General features: G+C 38.3%; 1 protein-coding gene and 1 non-coding gene across 2 annotated transcripts; both read right to left on the bottom strand.

Annotated features, from left to right (window-relative positions):
• Positions 1–6,446: 6,446 nt before the first annotated feature.
• On the bottom strand, positions 6,447–6,550 carry LOC112725215 (small nucleolar RNA R71). The gene has a single exon (XR_003164337.1). It is a non-coding gene; the product is annotated as a small nucleolar RNA R71 (small nucleolar RNA).
• Positions 6,551–18,469: 11,919 nt separating this feature from the next.
• On the bottom strand, positions 18,470–19,571 carry LOC140176089 (uncharacterized). Its single transcript, XM_072205955.1, has 3 exons — positions 19,335–19,571; positions 19,025–19,250; positions 18,470–18,933 (listed from the first exon to the last, which is right to left on the bottom strand). The coding sequence occupies exons 1-3, from the start codon at positions 19,569–19,571 to the stop codon at positions 18,470–18,472; spliced, it is 927 nt and encodes a 308-aa protein (XP_072062056.1).
• Between the last annotated feature and the right edge of the window lie 6,717 nt (positions 19,572–26,288).

Below are 26,288 nucleotides of genomic sequence, written 5' to 3'. Positions count from 1 at the left end.
CCTCAGGGATTTTCAGCCAGCCTGCTTAACTGTTAGGCGTCATGGTGCAGATGAGACTTCTATTCTGCTAACTGCCTTCCCGTTTTCTCTTGAGGGAAAGGCAAGGGAGTGGTACTACACTCAACCTGAAGTAGTTGTTACCAACTGGGATAGCGTACTTGGAGTTATAGCCCAACCTGGTAGCAAGTGGATCTACGGGCAGCATCATTCAAAACCTAAGAGCATCTCAGCCCAGTCACACACCTTGGAGGCTCACGTGTGGGTACAGATTATGTCCCACTATGTCTTTCCGAGCACTCATGAGTCGACCTTCACAGTAGACATGGCTTTCCACATCTGGTGCATCTTGACAGAGCAACCCGTCAACCTATCCCGACACATCTGGGATGCCATGGGACATGTACAGATTGTGGGTAACTTGTCTTTTCCCGCCTTGGTTTCAGATTTAGTCTCTGCAGCAGGTGTGTCATATTGGGCAGGAGACACGAAGGTCATCATCCCTAGAGCAGACCAGTATGTCCCGAACGGGAGGTACATCAGGCCGTCAGTTCCCTCTGCAAGCCGGCTTGCAGGTCCATCTTTAGATACTCCTCTTACTTCTACTCCACCATCATCCACACCACAAGCACTATCCATCCATCAGATGTTCCTTCAGATCATTGAGAGGTTCGACCGGCAAGACCGGCGAATGGAGCAAATGGAGCGCTGTAACAAGCGCAGATACAACTATCTGAAGGACCTCATAGTTGGTACACACCGACCTCCAGAACCAAAGGACACCCCAGACTCCCCTTCATCAAGTAGTACAGAGAACCAAGGCGAACCAGACACTGGAGGTGACGCTTCCAGCCCTCCCTTGCTCCTTACTGATGGCACAGAGGGCCGTGCCAAACCTTAAGTGTGGAGAGGTCAGTTCTTGACTTCCAGAGGTAACTTTTCTCTCTTAACACCAACATTTGACTTTTGCTTTTGTTAGATAGGATAGATTGCATGATAATAGTTATTTGCATGTATGTTTTGCTTGGTTAGAGTAATGAGTTTCTTTTCAAGACCCTTTTCATAGAATTTCACTAATTTAAATTGAAAAATTTGTGTTAAACTTGTTTGAAGACTGTAATTTGGAACATGAATTATAGCTAAGAACACACAACCTGTGAGATTTGAGTTTAATTACATTGGTTACATTATTTAACCATAATATTTTATTCTTGTGTGTTTTCTTCTCTGTGATTGTAATCTATATTTTGTTCCATTCTATATGTCCATTATTTAGTATATTTACATACGTGCATATGATTGAGGCCATCATTTGATTTTAGCTCACTTATCCCAAATAGCCTACCCTTTCAATTGCCTTTCTTTGCCACTTTGAGCCTTTTAATCCCCTTTTGTTCTATATTTTACCACATCACTAGTCTTAAGCGGAAAAATAATTAATTACCCTAAGTGAATCTTTGGTTAGCTTAAGTTAGAGATTGTGTATCATTTAAGTGTGGGGAACTGTGGGAACTTGGGTTGATGAAAGTGTACAGTGTTCTATTGACAAAATATTAGGAGTTTGGGTGCATACTCATAGGAGACCAGAAAAAAATTAAAAATTCATGTGCATTGATATGTTATGTTTGCTTTTATGATTCAACAAAAAAAAACCAAAAATATTCATATAATTAAGTAAATAAATAAATAAGGGAACAAAATTACCCCAATGCTAAGTTTAATAAAAGATCAATGCATATGTGGTGAAATTAAAGAAAAATTTGGTATATGAGTATGTGATGCAAAAGTGGGAATTATGGGTTAGGCATGATTTTAGAGTTACATAGAGTGTGTGTGTGTGTGTGTGTGTGTGTGTTAGGTAAGAGCTTAGGTTAATCAATGATTCATATTACAGCTCACTTGGCCATACATATATCCTTACCCTTACCTTAGCCCCATTACAACCTTGAAAAGACCTCATGATATTTGCATTGGTGTACTAAATTTTCGTTGATTGGTTAGATGAAGAACAAAGTTTAGAAAGCATGACTAAAGAAGAGTAGAGTGAATTAACCCTAGACACTTGAGTGGCTAGAGTGATATACACCACCAGTGAGGGTTCAATGCTGCATTCTATGTTCCCTGCTTTCATGAGCTATCTTCTTACAAGTTTACTTGTCTTTTATTGTGTGATTTGAATTAGTGAAATCTGACTTATGTTTGTCTTGAAGAATTTATTTACTTTTAACTAAGTAGACAGAATCATCTCAGTATATAGTTGCATTCATAGGTTGCATCTCATGAGTCTTACTTTCTCCTATTCATCCTTTTGTCTCCTTGAGCTTAGCATGAGGACATGCTAATGTTTAAGTGTGGGGAGATTGATAAACCACTATTTTATGGTTTATCTTATGCTCAATTGAGTGATTTTTTATCAAGCCTTTGCACACTTATTCATACAATTTGTATGATTTTACAATTCCTTCCTAATTTTACTCTATGATTAAAAACATGCTTCTTTGGCTTTAAAATTGCTATGTTTAATCCTCTCTTTTATACCATTCGATGCCGCGATCCGTGTGTTAAGTGTTATCAGACTTTATAGGACAGGAATGGCTTAGAGGATGGAGAGGAAGCTTGCAAAAATGGAAGGAGCACAACAAATAAAGGAGACAACTGATGAGCGGATAATTTATACGCTTTTTGGCATTATTTTTAGTATGTTTTTAGTATATTTTAATTAGTTTTTATTATATTTTTATTAGTTTTTAAATAAAAATCACTCTTTTGGACTTTACTATGAGTTTGTGTATTTTTCTATGATTTCAGGTATTTTCTGGCTGAAATTAAGGGACCTGAGCAAAAATCTGATTCAGAGGCTGAAAAAGGACTGCAGATGTTGTTGGATTCTGACCTCTTTGCACTTAAAGTGGATTTTCTGGAGCTACAAAATCCCAATTGGCACGCTCTTAATTGGGTTGGAAAGTAGACATTTTGGGCTTTCCATCAATATATAATACTTCATACTTTGCCCGAGATTTGATGGCCCAAACAGGCGTTCCAAGTCAGCTCAAGAATTCTGGCGTTTAACTCCAAAACTGGCACAAAAACTGGAGTTAAACGCCCAAACTGGCACAAAAGCTGGCGTTTAACTCCAAGAAAAGTCTCTACACATGGAAGCTTCAATGCTCAGCCCAAGCACACACCAAGTGGGTCCAGAAGAAGATTTCTGCATTAATTACTGATTTTTGTAAACCCTAGGCTACTAGTTCTCTATAAATATGACCTTATACTATTGTATTCTCATCTTTGGACGTTTAGTCCCTAGACCTTGGAGGCTGGCCATTCGGCCATGCTTACACCAATATCACTTTTGTATTCTCAACGGTGGAGTTTCTACACACCATAGATTAAGGTGTGGAGCTCTGCTGTTCTTCATGAATTAATACAAAGTACTATTGTTTTTTTATTCAACTCAAGTCTATTTCTTCTCCAAGATATTCATTCGTTCTTCAACTTGATGAATGTGATGATCCGTGACACTCATCATCATTTTCACCTATGAACATGTGCCTGACAACCACCTCTGTTCTACTAGCAATGGCTTCAATGCGTATCTCTTGGGTTTCTAATCTAAGATTGGAACCTTCGTGGTATAGGCTAGAATTATTGGCAGCCATTCCTGAGATCCGGAACATCCAAACCTTGTCTGTGGTATTCTGAGTAGGATCTGGGAAGGGATGGCTGTGACGAGCTTCAAACTCGCGATTGTGGGGCGTGTGACAGACGCAAAAGGATCAATGGATCCTATTCCGACATGATCGAGAACCGAGAGATGATTAGCCGTGCGGTGACAGCGCATTTGGAACGTTTTCACTGAGAGGACGGGAAGTAGCCATTGACAACGGTGATGCCCAACATAAAGCTTTCCATGGAAAGGAGTATGAATGATTGGAAGAAGGCAATAGGAAAGCAGAGGTTTAGGGGGAACAAAGCATCTTCATACGCTTATCTGAAATTCCAACCGAAGAATTACATAAGTATCTCTATCTTTATTTTATGTTTTATTTATCTTTTAATTATCAATTCTCCATCACCATCTGAATTAGCCTGAATGAGATTTACAAGGTGACCATAGCTTGCTTTTAGCCGACAGTCTCCGTGGGATCGACCCTTACTCACGTAAGGTATTACTTGGACGACCCAGTGCACTTGCTGGTTAGTTGTGCGGAATTATGACAAAGTGTGATTCATGTTTAAGAGCTCCAAGTCCTTTGGCGCCATTGTTGATGATCACATTTTCGTGCGCCAAGTTTTTGGCACCGTTGCCGGGGATTGTTCGAGTTTGGACAACTGACGGTTCATCTTGTTGCTTAGATTAGGTACTTTTCTTTTTACTTTTCGGAATTTTTAAGAATGAATTCTAGAGTTTCAAGGTGATGTTTTTATCATCACAAAAGCTGATTGATTCTCATCAATTTAGCTGCTGAATGTATTGTCCTGCTGAAGCTTGGCCAAACATGTCTAATCTTTTTAGACTGAAGCTTTAGACTAACATTGCATGATTCCTGGAATTCTATTTAAAAGTTTTGATTCTCTTTATTTTATTTTCCATATAAGTTTCGAAAATCACAAAAAAAAATTTATAAAACCATAAAAATCAAAAATATTTTATGTTTCTTGTTTGAGTCTAGTATCAATTTTTAAGTTTGGTGTCAATTGCATGTTTTTATTCTTCTTGCATTTTTCGAATACATGCATTATGTTCTTCATTAATCTTCAAGTTGTTCTTGATGATTTACTTGTTCTGATCTTTAAATACTCTTGTTTTGTGTGTTTTGTTGTTTTTAATAGGCATTTTCAACTTGTTAGTCTCTAGTATGAAAATTTCTAAGTTTGGTGTCTTGCATGCATTGCTTATTTGATCTTAGTTGCATTTTTTTTGTTATTTCTCATCATTAAAAATTCAAAAATATTTTCAAAATTGTGTCTTTTCAAGTCAATAATACAGAGAATTGAAGATTCAGAACATTCAGCAGAGGAATCAAACAGAAAAAGCTGGGCGTTCAAAACGCCCAGTGAAGAAGGAAAACTGGCGTTTAAACGCCAGCCAGGTGCCAGGGTACCTGGCTGGGCGTTTAATGCCCAAAAAGGTAGCATTTTGGGCGTTAAACGCCAGAATGGATGCCATTCTGGGCGTTTAACGCCAGAATGACACTAGAGGGAAGATTTTGTTTTTAATTCAGATTTTTTTTCAAACCTTCATAATTTTTCAAAATCAAATCTTTTTCAAATCATATCTTTTTAATCATATCTCTTCAAAATCAATTTCTTTCCATTTTTTTTATTTATTACTATTTTCAAAAATCCTTGCTAAAATTAATGATTTACTTCAAAATTTTCAAGTTGTTACTTGCCTATTAAGAAAGGATCAAATTTTAAATTTTAAGAATCATATCTTTTAATTTCTTGTTAGTCAAGTAATCAACTTTAATTCTAAAATTTCTCTTTTTCTTTATTTGATTTTCAATCATATCTTTTCAATCATATCTTTTCAATCACATCTTTTTCAAAATTTATTTTTCAATCATATCTTTTTAATTTCTAATTTCAAAATCTTTTTCAAAAATCACTTTGTTTCTTTCCCAATCTTAGTTTTCGAAAATCTCAATCAAATTTTCAAATTTCTTTTTAATTATTTCAAAAGCTTTTTAATTTATTTTCGAAAATTCTTCCCCTCTTCTCACATCCTTCTATTTAAGGGACTAACACTCCTCCTCAAGGTACAATTCGAACTCTATTCCTCTTAATAAGTTCGAATTCTCTTCTATCTACCTCCTCCTTCTATTCTTCTTTTCCTCTGATACCTCAAGGAATCTCTATACTGTGACATAGAGAATTCCCTACTTTCTTGTTCTCTTCTCTTTCATATGAGCAGGAGCAAAGATAAAGGCATACTTGTTCAAGCTGATCCTGAACCTGAAAGGACCTTGAAGAGAAAGCTAAGAGAAGCTAAAGCACAATTCTTTTTAGAAGGCCTAACAGAGCTTTTCAAAGAAGAAGAAGCCATGGCAGCCGAAAACAACAATGCCAACAATGCAAGGAAGGTGCTTGGTGACTTTACTGCACCCACTCCCGACTTCTGTGGGAGAAGCATCTCAATCCCTGCCATTGGAGCAAACAACTTTGAGCTTAAGCCTCAATTAGTTTCTCTAATGCAACAGAATTGCAAGTTTCATGGACTTCCATTGGAAGATTCTCATCAGTTCTTAGTTGAATTCTTGCAAATCTGTGACACTGTTAAGACCAATGGGGTTGACCCTGAAGTCTACAGACTTATGCTTTTTCCTTTTGCTGTAAGAGACAGAGCTAGGACATGGTTGGATTCACAACCTAAAGAAAGCCTGAACTCTTGGGAAAAGCTAGTCAATGCCTTCTTGGCAAAGTTCTTTCCACCTCAAAAATTGAGTAAGCTTAGAGTGAAAGTCCAAACCTTCAGACAGAAGGAAGGTGAATCCCTCTATGAAGCTTGGGAAAGATACAAGCAATTGATCAGAAGATGTCCTTCTGACATACTTTCAGAATGGAGCATCATAGGTATTTTCTATGATGGTCTGTCTGAACTATCCAAGATGTCATTGGATAGCTCTGCTGGAGGATCTCTTCATCTGAAGAAGACACCTGCAGAAGCTCAGGAACTCATTGAAATGGTTGCAAATAACCAATTCATGTACACTTCTGAAAGGAATCCTGTGAATAATGGGACAGCCCAGAAGAAAGGGGTTCTTGAGATTGATACTCTGAATGCCATATTGGCTCAGAATAAAATATTGACCCTACAAGTCAATATGATTTCTCAGAGTCTGTCTAAAATACAAGCAGCAACAGGCAGTACTAAGGAAGCTTCCTCTGAAAAGAAGCTTATGATCCTGAGAACCCAGCAATGGAAGAGGTGAATTACATGGGAGAATCCTATGGAAACACCTATAATCCTTCATGGAGAAATTATCCAAATCTCTCATGGAAGGATCAACAGAGACCTCAACAAGGTTTCAACAACAATAATGGTGGAAGAAACAGGTGTAGCAATAGCAAGCCTTTTCCATCATCTTCTCAGCAACAGACAGAGAATTCTGAGCAAAGCCACTCTGACTTAGCAACCATTGTCTCTGATCTAATCAAAACCACTCAAAGTTTCATGACTGAAACAAGGTCCTCCATTAGAAATTTGGAGGCACAAGCAGCTGAGTAAGAAAATTACTGAACTCCCTCCTAGTACTCTCCCAAACAATACAGAAGAAAATCCAAAATGAGAGTGCAAGGCCATAACCACAACCCACACGGCCGAACCTGGAGAGGAGGAAGAGGCAGTGATCTCCACTGAGGAAGACCTCAATGGACGTCCACTGACCTCCATGGAGTTTCCTAAAGAGGAACCATGGGAATCTGAGGCTCACACTGAGACCATAGAGATTCCAGTGAATTTACTTTTGCCATTTATGAGCTCTGATGAGTATTCTTCCTCTGAAGAGGATGAAGATGTTACTGAAGAGCAAGTTGCTAAGTACCTTGGAGCAATCATGAAGATAAATGCCAAGTTGTTTGGTAATGAGACTTGGAAGGATGAACCTCCATTGCTCATCAAAGAACTGGATGACTTGACTAGGCAGAGATTACCTCTGAAGAGACAAGATCCTGGAAAGTTCTTAATACCTTGTACCATAGGCACCATGACCTTTGAGAAGGCTTGTGTGACCTAGGGTCAAGCATAAACCTCATGCCTCTCTCTGTAATAGAGAAGCTAGGGATCATTGAGGTACAAGGTGCAAGAATCTCACTGGAGATGGCATACAATTCAAAGAAACAGGCTTATGGACTTGTAGAGGATGTCTTGGTAAAGGTTGAAGGCCACTACATCCCTGCTAACTTCATAATCCTAGAGACTGGGAAGTGTATGGATGAATCCATCATCCTTGGCAGACCCTTCCTAGCCACAGTAAAAGCTGTGATTGATGTTGACAGAGGAGAATTGATCATTCAAGTGGATGAAGACTCCCTTGTGTTTAAAGCTCAAGGATATCCCTCTGTCACCATAGAGAGGAAGCATGAAGAGCTTCTCTCAATACAGAGTCAAACAGAGCCCCCACAGTCAAACTCTAAGTTTGGTGTTGGGAGGTTCCAACATTGCTCTGAACATCTGTGAGACTCCATGAAAGCCACTGTCAAGCTATTGACATTAAAGAAGCGCTTGTTGGGAGGCAACCCAATTTTTACTTATCTATGTTAAATTTCTATTTTCTTTTATTATTTTATATTTTCTGTAGGTTGATGATCATGTGAAGTCACAAAAACAATTGAAAAAGTAAAAACAGAAGGAAAAATAGAATGAAAAATAGAACACCCTGGAGGAGAAACTTACTGGCGTTTAAACGCCAGTAAGGGTAGCAGAATGGGCGTTTAACGCCAGAAATGGGCACCAGACTGGCGTTTAACACCAGGAATGGGCAAGAAGCTGGCGTTAAACACCAGAAATGGGTAGCAGCCTGGCATTTAACGCCAGGATTGGCAGCAAGGGACGTTTTACACGCCACATGGTGCAGGAATGAGAAATCCTTGACACCTCAGGATCTGTGGACCCCACAGGATCCCCACCTACCCCACTTCTCTCTTTCTTCTTCACCTATTCACCAATCACCTCAATACCTCTTCCCCAAAAACCCTTCACCTATCAAATCCCACTATTCTCTTCACCACTCACATCCATCCTTCATAAAACCCCACCTACCTCACCATTCAAATTCAAACCACTTTTCCACCCAAACCCACCCAATATGGCCGAACCATACCCCCTCTCCACTCCTATATAAACCCATCTTCACTCCTTCATTTTCACACAACCTAAACACTACTTCTCTCTCTTGGCCGAAACACAAAGCCCCCTCCATCTCCTCTATTTCTTCTTCTTCTACTCTCTTCTTTCTTCTTTTGCTCGAGGACGAGCAACCTTCTAAGTTTGGTGTGGTAAAAGCTAAAGCTTTTTATTTTTCCATAACCATTAATGGCACCAAAGGCCGGAGAAACCTCTAGAAAGAGGAAAGGAAAGGCAAAAGCTTCCACCTCCGAGTCATGGGAGATGGAGAGATTCCTCTCAAAGGTGCATCAAGACCACTTCTATGAAGTTGTGGCCAAGAAGAAGGTGATCCCCGAGGTCCCTTTTAAGCTCAAAAAGGGCGAATATCCGGAGATCCGACATGAGATCTGAAGAAGAGGTTGGGAAGTTCTCACCAACCCCATTCAACAAGTCAGAATCTTAATGGTTCAAGAGTTCTATGCCAATGCATGGATCACCAAGAACCATGATCAAGTGTGAACCCGGACCCTAAGAATTGGCTTACAATGGTCCGAGGGAAATACTTAGACTTTAGTCCGGAAAATGTAAGGTTGGCATTCGACTTGCCCATGATGCAAGGAGATGCACACCCATACACTAGAAGGGTCAACTTTGATCAAAGGTTGGACCAAGTCCTCATGGACATCTGTGAAGAGGGTACTCAATGGAAGAGTGATTCAAGAGGAAAGCCGGTTCAACTAAGAAGGCATGACCTCAAGCCCGTGGCTAGGGGATGGTTGGAGTTCATCCAACGCTCAATCATTCCTACTAGCAACCGATCTGAAGTTACTATAGACCGGGCTATCATGATTCATAGCATCATGATTAGAGAGGAAGTAAAAGTTCATGAGGTTATATCCCAAGAACTCTACAAGGTGGCGGACAAGTCCTCCACTGTGGCAAGGTTAGCCTTCCCTCATCTCATTTGTCACCTCTACAATTCAGCTGGAATTGACATAGAGGAAGACATCCTTATTGATGAGGACAAACCCATCACTAAGAAAAGGATGGAACAAGTGAGAGAACCTCACCAAGAGCATGAGGAAACTCCTCATCATGAAATCCCTGAGATGCCTCAAGGGATACATTTTCCTCCACAAAACTATTGGGAGCAAATCAACACCTCCCTAGGAGAATTAAGTTCCAACATAGGACAACTAAGGGTGGAGCACCAAGAGCATTTCATCCTCCTCCATGAAATTAGAGAAGACCAAAGAACCATGAAAGAGGAGCAACAAAGGCAAGGAAGAGACATTGAGGAGCTCAAGCACTCCATAAGATCTTCAAGAGGAAGAACAAGCCGCCATCACTAAGGTGGACCCGTTCTTTAATTTCCTTGTTCTTTATTATTTGTTTTTCGAATTTTTATGCTTATGTTTATCTATGTTTGTGTCTTTATTACATGATCATTAGTGTCTAAGTGTCTATGCCTTAAAGATATGAAAAATGAATCCATCACCTTTCTTAAATGAAAAATATTTTTAATTGAAAAAGAAAAAGAAGTGCATGAATTTCAAATTTTAAAACAGTTTAATTATTTTGATGTGGTGGCAATACTATTGTTTTTCTGAATGAATACTTGAACAGTGCATATTTTTGAATTTGATTGTTTATGAATGTTAAAATTGTTGGCTCTTGAAAAAATAATGGGAAAAGGAGAAATGTTATCTGATGATCTGAAAAATCATAAAACTGATTCTTGAAGCAAGAAAAAGCAGTGAAAAGCTTGCAAAAGAAAAAAAGAGAAAGGTAAGCAGAAAAAGCCAATACCCATTTAAACCAAAAGGCAAGGGTGATAAAAAGGATCCAAGGCTTAGAGCATCAGTGGATAGGAGGGCCCACAGGAATAAAATCCTGGCCTAAGCGGCTAAACCAAGCTGTCCCTAACCATGTGCTTGTGGCGTGAAGGTGTCAAGTGAAAACTTGAGACTGAGCGGTTAAAGTCGAGGTCCAAAGCAAAAAGAAGAGTGTGCTTAAGAACCCTGGACACCTCTAATTGGGACTCTAGCAAAGCTGAGTCACAATCTAAAAAGGTTCACCCAGTTATGTGTCTGTGGCATTTATGTATCCGGTGGTAATACTGGAAAACAAAGTGCTTAGGGTCACGGCCAAGACTCATAAAGTAGTTGTGTTCAAGAATCAACATACTTAACTAGGAGAATCAATAACACTATCTGGATTCTGAGTTCCTATAGATGCCAATCATTCTGAACTTAAAAGGATAAAGTGAGATGCCAAAACTGTTCAGAAGCAAAAAGCTAAAAGCCCCGCTCATCTAATTAATACTGATCTTCATAGATGTTTTTGGAATTCATTGTATATTCTCTTCTTTATTATCCTATTTGATTTTCAGTTGCATGGGAACAAGCAATAATTTAAGTTTGGTGTTGTGATGAGTGGATAATTTATACACTTTTTGGCATTGTGTTTAGTATGTTTTTAGTATATTTTAATTGCTTTTTATTATATTTTTATTAGTTTTTAAATAAAAATCACTCTTCTGGAATTTACTATGAGTTTGTGTATTTTTCTGTGATTTCAGGTATTTTCTGGCTGAAATTGAGGGACCTGAGCAAAAATCTGATTCAGAGGCTGAAAAAGGACTGCAGTTGCTGTTGGATTCTGACCTCTCTGCACTCAAAGTGGATTTTCTGGAGCTACAGAAGCCCAATTGGCGCGCTCTCAATTGGGTTCGAAAGTAGACATCCTGAGCTTTCCAGAAATATCTAATAGTTCATATTTTGCCCGAGATTTGATGGCACAAACAGGCATTCCAAGTCAGCTCAAGAATTCTGGCGTTTAACTCCAAAACTGGCACAAAAACTGGAGTTAAACGTCCAAACTGGCACAAAAGCTGGCGTTTAACTCCAAAAAAAGTCTCTACACATGGAAGCTTCAATGCTCAGCCCAAGCACACACCAAGTGGGTCCGGAAGAAGATTTCTGCATTAATTACTGATTTCTGTAAACCCTAGGCTACTAGTTCTCTATAAATAGGACCTTATACTATTGTATTCTCATCTTTGGATGTTTAGTCCCTAGACCTTGGAGGCTGGCCATTCGGCCATGCTTACACCACTATCACTTTTGTATTCTCAACGGTGGAGTTTCTACACACCATAGATTAAGGTGTGGAGCTCTGCTGTTCTTCATGAATTAATACAAAGTACTATTGTTTTTCTATTCAACTCAAGTCTATTTCTTCTCCAAGATATTCATTCGTTCTTCAACTTGATGAATGTGATGATCCGTGACACTCATCATCATTCTCACCTATGAACATGTTCCTGACAACCACCTCTGTTCTACTAGTAATGGCTTCAATGCGTATCTCTTGGGTTTCGAATCTAAGATTGGAACCTTCGTGGTATAGGCTAGAATTATTGGCGGCCATTCCTGAGATCCGGAACGTCTAAACCTTGTCTGTGGTATTCTGAGTAGGATCTGGAAAGGGATGACTATGACGAGCTTCAAACTCGCAATTGTGGGGCGTGTGACAAACGCAAAAGGATCAATGGATCCTATTCCGACATGATCGAGAACCGACAGATGATTAGCCGTGCGGTGACAGCGCATTTGGAACGTTTTCACTGAGAGGACGGGAAGTAGCCATTGACAACAGTGATACCCAACATAAAGCTTGCCATGGAAAGGAGTATGAATGATTGGAAGAAGGCAATAAGAAAGCAGAGGTTCAGGGGGAACAAAGCATCTTCATACGCTTATCTGAAATTCCAACCGAAGAATTACATAAGTATCTCTATCTTTATTTTATGTTTTATTTATCTTTTAATTATCAATTCTCCATCACCATCTGAATTAACCTGACTGAGATTCACAAGGTGACCATAGCTTGCTTCAAGCCGACAGTCTCCGTGGGATCGACCCTTACTCACGTAAGGTATTACTTAGACGACCCAGTGCACTTGCTGGTTAGTTGTGCGGAATTGTGACAAAGTGTGATTCATGTTTAAGAGCTCCAAGTCCTTTGGCACCATTGTTGATGATCACAATTTCGTGCACCAACAACCAGCGAGGAGCGACACGCACGCATGGCTCACGCGTGCGCAAGAATCGGAGTTCGCACGGCGACGCGTGCGCGTGCCTGACGCGTATGCGTGACAAGGAAAATTGCCAAACGATGCGTACGCGTGACTGACGTGTACACGTGATAGGCGCTATCTGCAGAAATTGCAAAATATGCTGATGGCAATTTTGGGCCATGTTTGGACCCAGTTTTTGGCCCAGACACACAGACTAGAGCCATGGGACAAGCAGAGACTCAACAGACATTCTCATTCGCATAGTTTTTAGTTTTAGTTTTGAATCTTAGAGAGAAATTACTACTTCCTCTAGGTTTCCTTTACATTCATAGATTTCTAGTTTTGATGCTTTTGCTTTGGATATTGAGAAGAGTCACTACCTCCGTTGAAGTTGCTATTATTCTAGTTTGTTTTCCTATTCCTTTACTCTTTGATTACTTATTAACCCTGTTTAGATAAGGATGTTGCATTTTGGGATTTATTAATGCAAAGAATTATTTTTATCTTTAATTAATTTTTAGTTCCTATTTTATTTAATTTATCATGTCTCCTTCTTATATTTCTGTGAACGTTATATTCATGTCAATGGAGTAGATTCCCAACTTGAGTTAGGGGTTGATTAAAAGGAGACCCTTGAGTAGGAATGCTCAAGTCATTAGTTAAATTGGAAGTTGTTGGCTAATTCTCTATTTACTAACGCTAATCCTTCCCAAGGGAGAGGATTAGGACTTGTGAATAAGAGCTAGCTCAATCACTTGACTTTCCTTTATTTAGTAAGGGTTAACTAAGTGAAAACAACAACCTCTTGATACTATACTTGGAAAAATCCAACAACGATAGAACTTCCAATTAATCTTCCCCCGGTCAAAGATTTTTATTCTGAATACATAAATCTCTTTTAATTTATATTGCTTTAATTTACAATCATTTACTTTTCAATTCTCCAACTCTTAAAAATTTCTCGGAAAATTCCTGACTAATAAAATAGCATTCTTTTGTCAACTCGTTGGGAGACGACCTGGGATTCCTACTCCCAGTATTTTTATTCTAAATTTGTGACAACCCTTCTAAATTGATAAGCGGATTTTTGCTGGTTAAGAACTGTACTTGCAACATATTTCTTATATTAATTTCTTAATCGGATAATTTCCGCCTCATCAATTTTTGGCGCCGTTGCCAGAGAGTTGCAATTGTGTGCTAAATTATTAGTTGGTGTACATATTTTTAATTTTTTCATATTTTATTTTATTTTATTACCATGAGCTGTACGTTTCTTTCATTGAATGACGCGTTCGCTGCCTGATTCGAGCTTAGCCGCATTTGATCCTGAAATTGAAAGAACTATTTCACGTATTAGGCAAGCTCGACGGCGGTTAGCCTCTGAGGGTGGTGAAGTGTTTACTACCAATTTACCAGTCTCTTCTGAAGGCGAATCTGAAGCGCCATCTGAGGAAGAAACAAGCTCCTTTTCTACTAATTCGGTTGATCTACGTGCAGGTAATATGGCAGAGCCCAGAAGGATTACTCTCCAGGAGGCAGGAGTCCTAGACTTCACACTGCAACCGTATCAAGCGCGTCACCCAAATCTGGCTGCAGATTTTGAACTGAAGACTGCGCTAATCAACTTAATGCCTAAGTTTCATGGCTTATCTGCTCAGGAACCTATCAAGCACCTTAGAGATTTTCAGATAGCCTGCTCAACTGTTAGGCGTCATGGTGCAGATGAGACTTCTATTCTGCTAACCGCCTTCCCATTTTCTCTTGAGGGAAAGGCGAGAGATAGCTACTACACTCAACTTGAAGTAGTTGTTACCAACTGGGATAGCGTACTTGGAGTTATAGCCCAACCTGGCAGCAAGTGGATCTACGGGCAGCATCGTTCAAAACCTAAGAGTATCTCAGCCCAGTCACTCACCCTGGAGGCTCGCGTGTGGGCACAGATTATGTCCCACTATGTCTTTCCGAGCACTCATGAGTCGACCTTCACAGTAGACATGGCTTTCCACATCTGGTGCATCTTGACAGAGCAACCCCTCAACCTGCCCCGACACATCTGGGATGCCATGAGACATGTACAAATTGTGGGTAACTTGTCTTTTCCCGCCTTGGTTTCAGATTTAGTCTCTGCAGCAGGTGTGTCATATCGGGCAGGAGACACGAAGGTCATCATCCCCAGAGCAGACCAGTATGTCCCGAACGGGAGGTACATCAGGCCGCCAGTTCTCTCTGCGAGCCGGCCTGCAGGTCCATCTTTGGATACTCCTCTTACTTCTACTCCACCATCATCCACACCACAAGCACCATCCATCCATCAGATGTTCCTTCAGATCATTAAGAGGTTCGACCGGCAAGACCGGCGAATGGAGCAAATGGAGTGCCGTAACAAGCGCAGATACAACTATCTGAAGGACCTCATAGTTGCTACACACCCACCTCCAGAACCAAAGGACACCCCAGACTTCCCTTCATCAAGTAGTACAGAGAACCAAGGCGAACCAGACACTGGAGGCGACGCTTCTAGCCCTCCCTTGCTCCTTACTGATGGCACAGAGGGCCGTGCCAAACCTTAAGTGTGGAGAGGTCAGTTCTTGACTTCCAGAGGTAACTTTTCTCTCTTAACATCAACATTTGACTTTTGCTTTTGTTAGATAGGATAGATTGCATGATAATAGTTGTTTGCATGTATGTTTTGCTTGGTTAGAGTAATGAGTTTCTTTTCAAGACCCTTTTCATAGAATTTCACTAATTTAAATTGAAAAATTTGTGTTAAACTTGCTTGAAGACTGTAATTTAGAACATGAATTATAGCTAAGAACACACAACCTGTGAGATTTGAGTTTAATTACATTGGTTACATTATTTAACCATAATATTTTATTCTTGTGTGTTTTCTTCTCTGTGATTGTAATCTATATTTTGTTCCATTCTATATGTCCATTATTTAGTATATTTACATACGTGTATATGATTGAGGCCATCATTTGATTTTAGCTCACTTATCCCAAATAGCCTACCCTTTCAATTGCCTTTGTTTGCCACTTTGAGCCTTTTAATCCCCTTTTGTTCTATATTTTACCACATCACTAGTCTTAAGCGAAAAAATAATTAATTACCCTAAGTGAATTTTTGGTTAGCTTAAGTTAGAGATTGTGTATCATTTAAGTGTGGGAAACTGTGGGAACTTGGGTTGATGAAAGTGTACAGTATTCTATTGACAAAATATTAGGAGTTTGGATGCATACTCATAGGAGACCAGAAAAAAAATTAAAAACTCATGTGCATTGATATGTTATGTTTTCTTTTATGATTCAACAAAAAAAAAACCAAAAATATTCATATAATTAAGTAAATAAATAAATAAGGGAACAAAATTACCCCAATGCTAAGTTTAATAAAAGATCAATGCATATGTGGTGAAATTAAAGAAAATTTTGGTATATGAGTATGTGATGCAAAAGTGAGAATTATGGGTTATGCATGATTTTAGAGTTACATAGAGTGTGTGTGTGTGTGTGTGTGTGTGTGTGTGTGTGTTAGGTAAGAGCTTAGGTTAATCAATGATTCATATTACAGCTCACTTGGCCATACATATATCCTTACCCTTACCTTAGCCCCATTACAACCTTGAAAAGACCTCATGATATTTGCATTGGTGTACTAAATTTTTGTTGATTGGTTAGATGAAGAACAAAGTTTAGAAAGCATGACTAGAGAAGAGTAGAGTGAATTAACCCTAGAAACTTGAGCGACTAGAGTGATATACACCACCAGTGAGGGTTCAATGCTTCATTCTATGTTCCCTGCTTTCATGAGCTATCTTCTTACAAGTTTACTTGTCTTTTATTGTGTGATTTGAATTAGTGGAATCTGACTTATGTTTGTCTTGAAGAATTTATTTACTTTTAACTAAGTAGACAGAATCATCTCAGCATATAGTTGCATTCATAGGTTGCATCTCATGAGTCTTACTTTCTCCTATTCATCCTTGTGTCTCCTTGAGCTTAGCATGAGGACATGCTAATGTTTAAGTGTGGGGAGATTGATAAACCACTATTTTATGGTTTATCTTATACTCAATTGAGTGGTTTTTTATCAAGCCTTTGCACACTTATTCATACAATTTGCATGATTTTACAATTCCTTCCCAATTTTACTCTATGATTAAAAACATGCTTCTTTGGCCTTAAAATTGCTATGTTTAATCCTCTCTTTTATACCATTCGATGTCGTGATCCGTGTGTTAAGTGTTATCAGGCTTTATAGGACAGAAATGGCTTAGAGGATGGAGAGGAAGCTTGCAAAAATGGAAGGAGCACAAGAAATAAAGGAGATAACTAGCGAGGAGCAATGTGCACGCATGGCTCATGCGTGCGCGTGAATTGGAGTTCACACGGCGACGCGTGCGCGTGCCTGACGCGTACGCGTGACAAGGAAAATCGCCAAACAACGCGCACGCGTGACTGACGTGTACACGTGATATGCTAGCTGCAGAAATTGTAGAAAACGCTGGGGGCAATATTGGGCCAAGTTTGGACCCAGTTTTCGGCCCAGAAACACAGACTAGAGCCAAGGGACAAGCAGAGACTCAACAGACATTCTCATTTGCATAGTTTTTAGTTTTAGTTTTGAATCTTAGAGAGAAATTACTACTTCCTCTAGGTTTCCTTTACATTCATAGATTTCTAGTTTTGATGCTTTTGCTTTGGATATTGAGAAGAGTCACTACCTCTGTTGAAGTTGCTATTATTCTAGTTTGTTTTCCTATTCCTTACTCTTTTGATTACTTATGAACCCTGTTAAGATAAGGATGTTGCATTTTGGGATTTATTAATATAAAGAATTATTTTTATCTTTAATTAATTTTCAGTTCCTATTTTATTTAATTTATCATGTCTCCTTCTTATATTTCTGTGAACGTTATATTCATGTCAATGGAGTAGATTCCCAACTTGACTGGGGGTTGATTAAAGAGAGACCCTTGAGTTGGAATGCTCAAGTGATTAGTTAAATTGAAAGTTGTTGGCTAATTCTCTATTTACTAACGCTAATCCTTCCCAAGGGAGAGGATTAGGACTTGTGAATAAGAGCTAGCTCAATCACTTGACTTTCCTTTATTTAGTAAGGTTAACTAAGTGAAAACAACAATCTCTTGATACTATACTTGGAAAAATCCAACAAGGATAGAACTTCCAATTAATCTTCCCCCGGTCAAGGCTTTTTATTCTGACTACATAAATCTCTTTTAATTTACATTGCTTTAATTTACAATCATTTACTTTTCAGTTCTCCAACTCTTAAAAATTTCTCAGAAAATTTCTGACTAATAAAATAGCACTCGTTTGTCAACTCGTTGGGAGACAACCTGGGATTCCTACTCCCAGTATTTTTATTCTAAATTTGTGACAATCCTTCTAAATTGATAAGCGGATTTTTGCTAGTTAAGAACTGTACTTGCAACGTATTTCTATATTAATTTCTTAATCGGCTAATTTTCGCCTCATCAGCACCCATTACAAAAATACTCTATTGATTACGGTGTTTTTTACACTACTCTTGCAACACTACTCCATACGACTTGTACGCCTCTCTTCAGACATCTCAGTTGCTATGTTGTCACGCCAGTGAGTCCACTTGTTTGTGTTTACAACCACATCAATCATTCCATCCTGTTCTTCGTCTCCGTCAGGTATAAATTCATCCAATATGCTACCTTCCTCCTCTGGATCCATCTCCATACTCTTTCGAATGAAATTTTGTAGCAAACCACATGCAATAATTATCTGAGATTGTGTCTTTAGAGGGTAAAAGCTAGGGCTTCTTAAGATGGACCACCTCTTCTTCAGCAAACCAAAGCATCGCTTAATGATATTCCTTGCAGAAGAATGAACCCTATTAAAATATTCTTGATAATTGCGCGGTGCACATACTCCTTGGGCCCACTCTCTTACATGATATCGAGTGCCTCTATACGGTGCGAGAAACCCTGAACTATTTGTGTAAGCAGCATCAACTAAATAGTAATTACCTATAGACAAGTAATGCAAACAAGGTAAGACGTTGGCTATCATGAACTCAAGCTAATTGTATAGGCTTAACTCCAAAGATGGCATCATTACCGTGGGGTATCTTAAGACTATTACGACGAGTTATTGCATCTCGAAGTACCCGTGAATCAGATGCCGATCCCTCCCATCCACTGAGTACATAGACAAAACCCATCTCCCGGTTACACACTCTTAAGACATTGGTGCAGATTTTATCCTTTCTTGTTCGGTATATTGTCTTCTCAGACTCGGGGACTGTCACCTCTATATAAGTGCCATCTAATGCTCCCAAGCAACCCTATCATCCATAGAAAGTTATGATACTCAAATATAGAATCCTTCAGAAAAACATGAATCATACACAACATCGAATAAGCTCTACCTTAAACCTTCTCCATGTAGGGTCAAGACAATCCTCTTTAACTGGTGTAGCCTTGGCTAACAAAATGCTTTGAATCCGTATTACAGCCTTCAAAACTTTATTAAAATACTTACTAACTATCTCGCCGGACCTACAAAATCTAACCTGCAGACTACAATTTTTTGGTGATGCGCTAAGATAATTAAGAAAGTCGCAACCTGCTCCGGCAGGCTTACATGACCATTCTCTGTAAGTCATCCTTGAACTTTGAGCAACTCACACAAATTAGCAAAGGTGTTTGTGTTCATTCTCAACTCCCAGATACAATTTCTATCACCCTCATCAACAATATGCTCTAAAGTCTCACGTCTAATTCTACTATTCATTCTTCCGCCTAACGATAGTTGACCACTAGTTCTATCCCTAAAATAAACAAATAGCGTAAGTACAAAGAACAACATCAAATCTTCATGGTTAGATCGCATCTCTTCATAAAAAGACACACATCGCTTAATAATTTCTGACCGCTCTATTTCTTCCTAGCAAAATCATTACATCAAAAAATACATAAACATTCAAAGAAATCTAACAATACTTGATGCAAAATCTGCTATATCTTCTTAGAACCAAAAACAAGATCAAGAAACTGGAACCAAAAGATAGTTAACACTATCTAGGTCTAATCATATATATTGAACTTTATCATACTTAAGAATCTGATGCTCTTCTTTGGAACCTTAATTCAAAAAATCTAGTGGATTTAATTGGAAACTTAAAATGAATTAATTAATTGAGCATCCACAATTACCATATCAGATGCGGTTCCTGCTACAAGGTTGGCTGATTATTAAAAGAGACAAATTAAAGTAAGGGCACCACTCACATATAAATTATTAAAATTGGAGTGTCTAATAGAAACATTATACATACAGGGATTCAAATTTTTGTCACACGTGACCATAAATTTATGTCATAATAGAGTATGTATATAAAGAGAGTATGATATAATAATTAATAAACCGAGTTGATCCTGTACTGAAAAAAACTGCTACTGTAGTGCTGTATGAAATTATCAAATATGTCAAAATTATAGTTTATGAAGTTTAGGCTTATCCCTCACTCCTTTAATTTGCCAGTATATTTGATATCATCTTAGCTTTCTTGGTAGCCACTAAAGATGGCAATAGGTAGAATAAGGTGACTTTTGACCCAACCTGACTATACCCCACACACTTTTAAACAAATCTCAATATCCACCCAAGACATCTTGCAGGTCCTAAATGCAAAATCCTCACACCTTATGAACCAAGATAGAACTTAAGCAACACCAGCACTAGAAGGCAAATCTCTATGAATGGAAAGTTATGGCTAGCATTTCTTGATTTGCAAACTAATCATGCATTGATGATTCTTGATAATTGCGGAGCAAGATTGGATTTTAAATCAGTACATCTCATTATTATTTTGCATCAGTATACTATTATTTTGGCCTATGCCATAGAAGGCAAACTTCAAAACATAAAGTACAATATAATGTTTTAATACACAGAAGCTAAGGAGACGCAGATACTTATTATTCTCACAGTGGAAGTCTCATAGAATTTTGGTGTTGTAGGAACCACAATAAGGGCATTTGTGGTAACGCCATTGGAAGGGAGCTACTCCTTGTTTCTACTAAAGTTTACTTCTCAATTTTAAGTTAGTTTCATGCAAATCAAAGTCTACCAAAAGCCAGAGTGCCACTACTCTTTAAACTTCAACTAACCTAACAAATACCTCTTAAATACGATTTCAGAGAACGCAGTGAGTGCGCTAGTTATAGCCACAACAATCATAGATTTCATAAAATAATTTACATATTCTCACATCAAACAGACATAAATTAGGCAAACAGAGCATCCCAGATTTCAGAATCAAAAGATGTATAAGAATGAAAACCAAAATAACCAAGCATGACCAAAATCAAATCATAAGAAGCACATCACAAACGAAATTAAAGAAACAAGGCATGAAAACATATACGCATCTATACATCAGAACAAAGAACCAAATTGAAATGAAGAGAGAAAAATTCAGATTCTTTCTATGCATCTAGTTGAACAACGAACGAAATCCACGGAGCATAACTCGTGACATAAAAAATCGACCCAAACCAGTAATGAAATTTGACCCCAACTAACCTAGGTTACATAAACTGTGATGACAACAACGAAGTCTGATGAACTCAACAGCAACAGTGGAGACTCTCTCAACTGGGTTCCTCGTACGTTATCATGTGAAGGAGCAAATGAAGACATGAGATCTCGAGGCCTAGGAAGAGGAACTTCAACTCCGACTCACTTACCTTGCGGTGGTTACGACGGCGGCGATGACAGAGCTGTGCTAACAATGGCGACGCAGAGGCTGGAACCCACACTTTGAAGCACGAATGAGAAGATGGAGTGAGGGGCTGCTCACACTGAAGCCCTAATCTGATTTCAAGAAAGGGTAAAGTTGGCATTAGTTAATTACAACAGGGGTATTTGATAAACCCATATTTTATAATGTATTTTGTGCTTAGTTTGAGTGATTTATTCAACTCTTTACCCACTTATTCATGTTAATTGCATGGTTTTACTTTTTCTTCCTTATTATGTGATGTATGTGAAAAACATGTTTCCTATGCCTTTAAATTAATTATTTTAATCACCTTTAATTCCATTCGATGCCGTGATTAGTGTGTTGAGTAGTTTCAGATCTTCTAAGGCAGGAATGACTTAAAGGATGGAAAGGAAACATACAAAAATGGAAGGGAAGTGCAAAATAGAGTCCTTGAAGAAACTGGTATCCACGCGATCGCATGGACAACGCGATCGCATGTCAAGCGCGAATCAGCAGCGACGCGGCCGCATGACTGACGCAACCGCGTGGCAAGGAAAAGCTCCGAATGACACGAACGCGTGACCCACGCGGACGCGTGATAGAGGCTACGCACCAGAAATTGTAGAAGACGCTCCCAGCAAATTCTGAGGCCCTTTTTGGCCCAAATCCAAGCCCGGAAAGCATAGACCAGGGGTTATGAAGTGAGGGAATACATCCATTCAAAGAAGAGCTCGCCAATTTCCACTTTCCATGATTTAGATTAGCTGGGAGAGAGGTTCTTTTCTCTCTCTCTTAGGATTAGGATTTAGGACTTCTCTTAATTTTAGGAGTAACTCTCGATCCAGGTTTAATGTTTCTTTACTTTAGTTGATTATTTACTTTTGCAATTTGATTTATGAATTCTTCTATGTTCCAAATTATTTGAATTAATGTTATTTGAGGTATTCCAGTTTAATATTGCTTTCTCTCATTTATGCTATTATTGCTTTTACTCTGAAGACATCTTTATTCCAGTAGATTTACTTTTCCCCTTTTGGTTTTGGTTAAGAAATCAGTAACTCAGGAGTTATCCAATTCAACAGCATAATTGATAATTGTTATCTTGCCAATTGAATTGAACTTAAATAATCCCAATCTTTTCTTAGAAAATAAATAGGATTCGAAGATCAAACCAATTTGTCCCTTGACCTTCCCTTGCTTTAGCAAAGGTTAACTAAGAGGAATTAAGATTCAGCTTTCATTACTATTGATAAGGATAACTAATTTGGACTTCTAATTTCTCATACCGTGCCAAAAGTTTCTTTACAGTTATTTATTCATTTTAATTGTCATTTAATTTACTCACCATTAAATTACTTGTTCCTCATTCTTGAAACCCCAATTTGCAATCTCCATAGCCAATAAATAAGAACATACTTCCTTGCAGTTCCTTGAGAAGACGACCCGAGGTTAAATACTCGGTTATCAATTTTAAGGGGTTTGTTACTTGTGACAACCAAAATGTTTGTAAGAAAGGTTGATTGCTTGGTTTAGTAACTATACTTACAACGAGAGTTTACTATAACCTCTAAACCATCAATCTTCAGCTCTTTCAAAATGGCGCCGTTGCCGGGGAACTGCTAACGTGTGCTGATAAACCCCGATTGCGTGGTTTATTTTGTGCTTATTTTGGGGGATTTTATCACCTTCTCTCACATTTATTCAATGAAATAGCATGGTTTTGTAATTCTCCCTTGAATTGTGCTTAAATGTAAAAACATGCTTTTTAGGCCCAAAAATTGGTGATTTTAATTCACTTTAATTCCATTCGATGCCTTGATGTGTTTGATGAGTGATTCCAGGTCCATAAGGCAAGTATCGGATGGAAGAAATGAGGAGAAAAGCATCCAAAGTGGGAGAACTCATGAAGAAATGAAGGAACCGTAAAGCTGTCAAGTCTGACCTCTTCGCACTCAATCGACCATAACTTGAGCTACAGAGGTCCAAATGAGGCGGTTCCAGTTGCGTTGGAAAGCTAACATCCGGGGCTTCGAAATGATATAAATTTTGCCATATGTTGCTTCACTTTCAGGGGCGCGCACGCGCACTTTGCGCACGTGCGCCGATGCTGTCCGTGGCCCACTTTAATGAAATCGCCCCCAGCGATTTCTGAAGCACTTTGGGCCCAACCCAACTCATTTCTGATGCTATTCAAGCCAAAGATTGAAGGGGAGTTAACACACTTAGTCATAGTATAGTTTTTATCATGTTTTAGGCTAGAATTCTAGAGAGAGAGGCTCTCTCCTCTCTCTAGATTTAGGATAGAAATTAGGGTAGAGTTAGGTTAATCACTCTCAAATTTCTCTTTTAATTCTTGTTTTGAATTCAATTCTCTTTATGTTTCAATGTTCTATTGTCTTTGATCTTGTAGTTTCTCTTGCTAGTTTCTTATTTTGCTCTCTTTTATGTTGATGAATGATGATTGGATTTTTGACGGTTTAGAATTCACAATTGAAATCTCGTTGTAAAGTATAGCTTCTAAACCAACAATAATCCTTTCATACAAAAATTTATTTGTCACAAGTAACAAACCCCTAAATTCTATAAACCGAAGTATTTAAACCTCGGGTCGTTCTCCCTAGGAATTACAATGAAGTGTCTTGTTATTGGTTATGGATTGTATTTTGGGGTTTTGGGATAAGAGACATGAAATGTAAATGACAATGAAAATAAACTAACAACTAAAAAGCACTTGGCAAGGTTGTGAGAATTAGAAGTCCTATCCTAGTTATCCTCCTCGATTGTGACCACAATTGTCCATTGCTACCACTTAGTTAACCTCTAATAATGGAGGAAAGTCAAGTGGATGAATCAACTTGATTCCACAAGTCCTAGCCAACTCCCAAGGGAAAGACTAGCTTTAGTGGTATCTAAATCAATTAGCAACTTCTAATTATCAGTCAACAAAGACATTAGATAACTCAAGCGTCACTAATTACTCTACCATAGCCAAGAGGAACAAAATCTATACTAAAATCCAACCAAGCATTTCATCAAACACTTGGAAGGCATAAAAGAAAAGCAAAGTAAATTGATAACAAAAATAGAATCTAACAACAATTATGGCAATGAATTAACAACAACAATCAAAAGGAACACAATTATTATGAATTACCTCTAATTGAATTGAAAGAAAATAGAAGGAGCGAAAGTAGATCTACAACAAAACATAAGAACAACATAAAGGAAATTACAACAAAAGAATAGAAGAAGAATGAATGTAACAACAAGGAATTGAAAGGTAGAAGTAGAAGAAAGCAAAGATTAAAACCTAGATCTAAGAACTAAACCTAATTCTAATCCTAATTCTAGAGAGAAGAGAGAGCTTCTCTCTCTAGAAACTAACTCTCACTACTAAACTAAGCTCAAACTAAACTAATGGTAACTATCACATGTTTCCCTCTTCACTCCTTGGGTTAAATAGCATCAAAAATGAGTTGGATTGGGCCCATAAGGCTTTAGAATTCGTTGGCCACGTTTTGCTTTAAGTGAACTAGGTGGCAGCAATGGCGCATGCGCGTACTTTGCGCGTGCGCGCCACCATACGTGTAGCAACTATGGCAAATCTTATATCGTTTCGAAGCCCCGGATGTTAGCTTTCCAACCCAACTGGAACCGCATCATTTGGACCTCTGTAGCTCAAGTTATGGCCGATTAAGTGCGAAGAGGTCGGCTTGACAGCTTTCCGGTTCTTCCATTTCTTCATGAGTTCTCCAACTTTTCATGCTTTCTTTCTTCATTCCCTTGATCCAATCTTTGCCTCCTAAACTTTAAATCACTTAACAAACATATCAAGGCATCTAATAGAATCAAGGTGAATTAAATTTAGCTATTTTGAGTCCTAAAAAGCATGTTTTCACATTCAAGCACAATTAAAGGAGAATATACAAAACCATGCTATTTCTTGAATAAATATGGGTAAAAGGTGATAAAATCCCCAAAAATCAATACAAAACAAACCGTCAAATTGGAGTTTGTCAATGAACAATTGTTGGACTTCCATTTTCTTTCAATGCAATTTTATGTTTCCATGCTCTTTTATGTTTATCTTAGTTGTTATTGTTGATTTCTTGTTGATGATAGTTATGGGTTTCCTTTAATTCTTGCATTTTGTTATGTTTACTTTTCTTGCATACTAAGTGTTTGATAAAATGTTTCCTTTAGTTTTTGAGTAGTTTTCTTGACTCTTGGCCTAGGCTAAGGGAATTGAGTGACCTTGAGTCATTGGGTCTCATTGAATTGGTGATTTGAGAACCCTTGGTGATCAATTTGATACTCATTGACGCCAACCCACTACTAATCTAATTAGTAGGTAGGTTGGGACTTATGAGTTGATGTGATCAAAGCCATTTGACGTACTTCAAGTTTAGGAGTAGATATTACGTACTTAAGACTTTTGGAAGTAGACTTAATGAGCTTGGCCTCTCATAATTATCAATATTTGGTATGTAGACAAGGATGGTGATCTCAATTACCTATGTCTAGCCAAGAGTTCTTTCATTTCTTTTATAAGTTCTTGTTATTTTACTTTCTTGTCATTTATATTTTCTTGTCAAATTCCAAATCAACCCCCCC

Source organism: Arachis hypogaea, chromosome 11, assembly GCF_003086295.3.
Source record: "Arachis hypogaea cultivar Tifrunner chromosome 11, arahy.Tifrunner.gnm2.J5K5, whole genome shotgun sequence".
Taxonomy (NCBI): Eukaryota; Viridiplantae; Streptophyta; class Magnoliopsida; order Fabales; family Fabaceae; genus Arachis; species Arachis hypogaea.
This window is presented reverse-complemented; position numbering and strand designations above follow the sequence as displayed.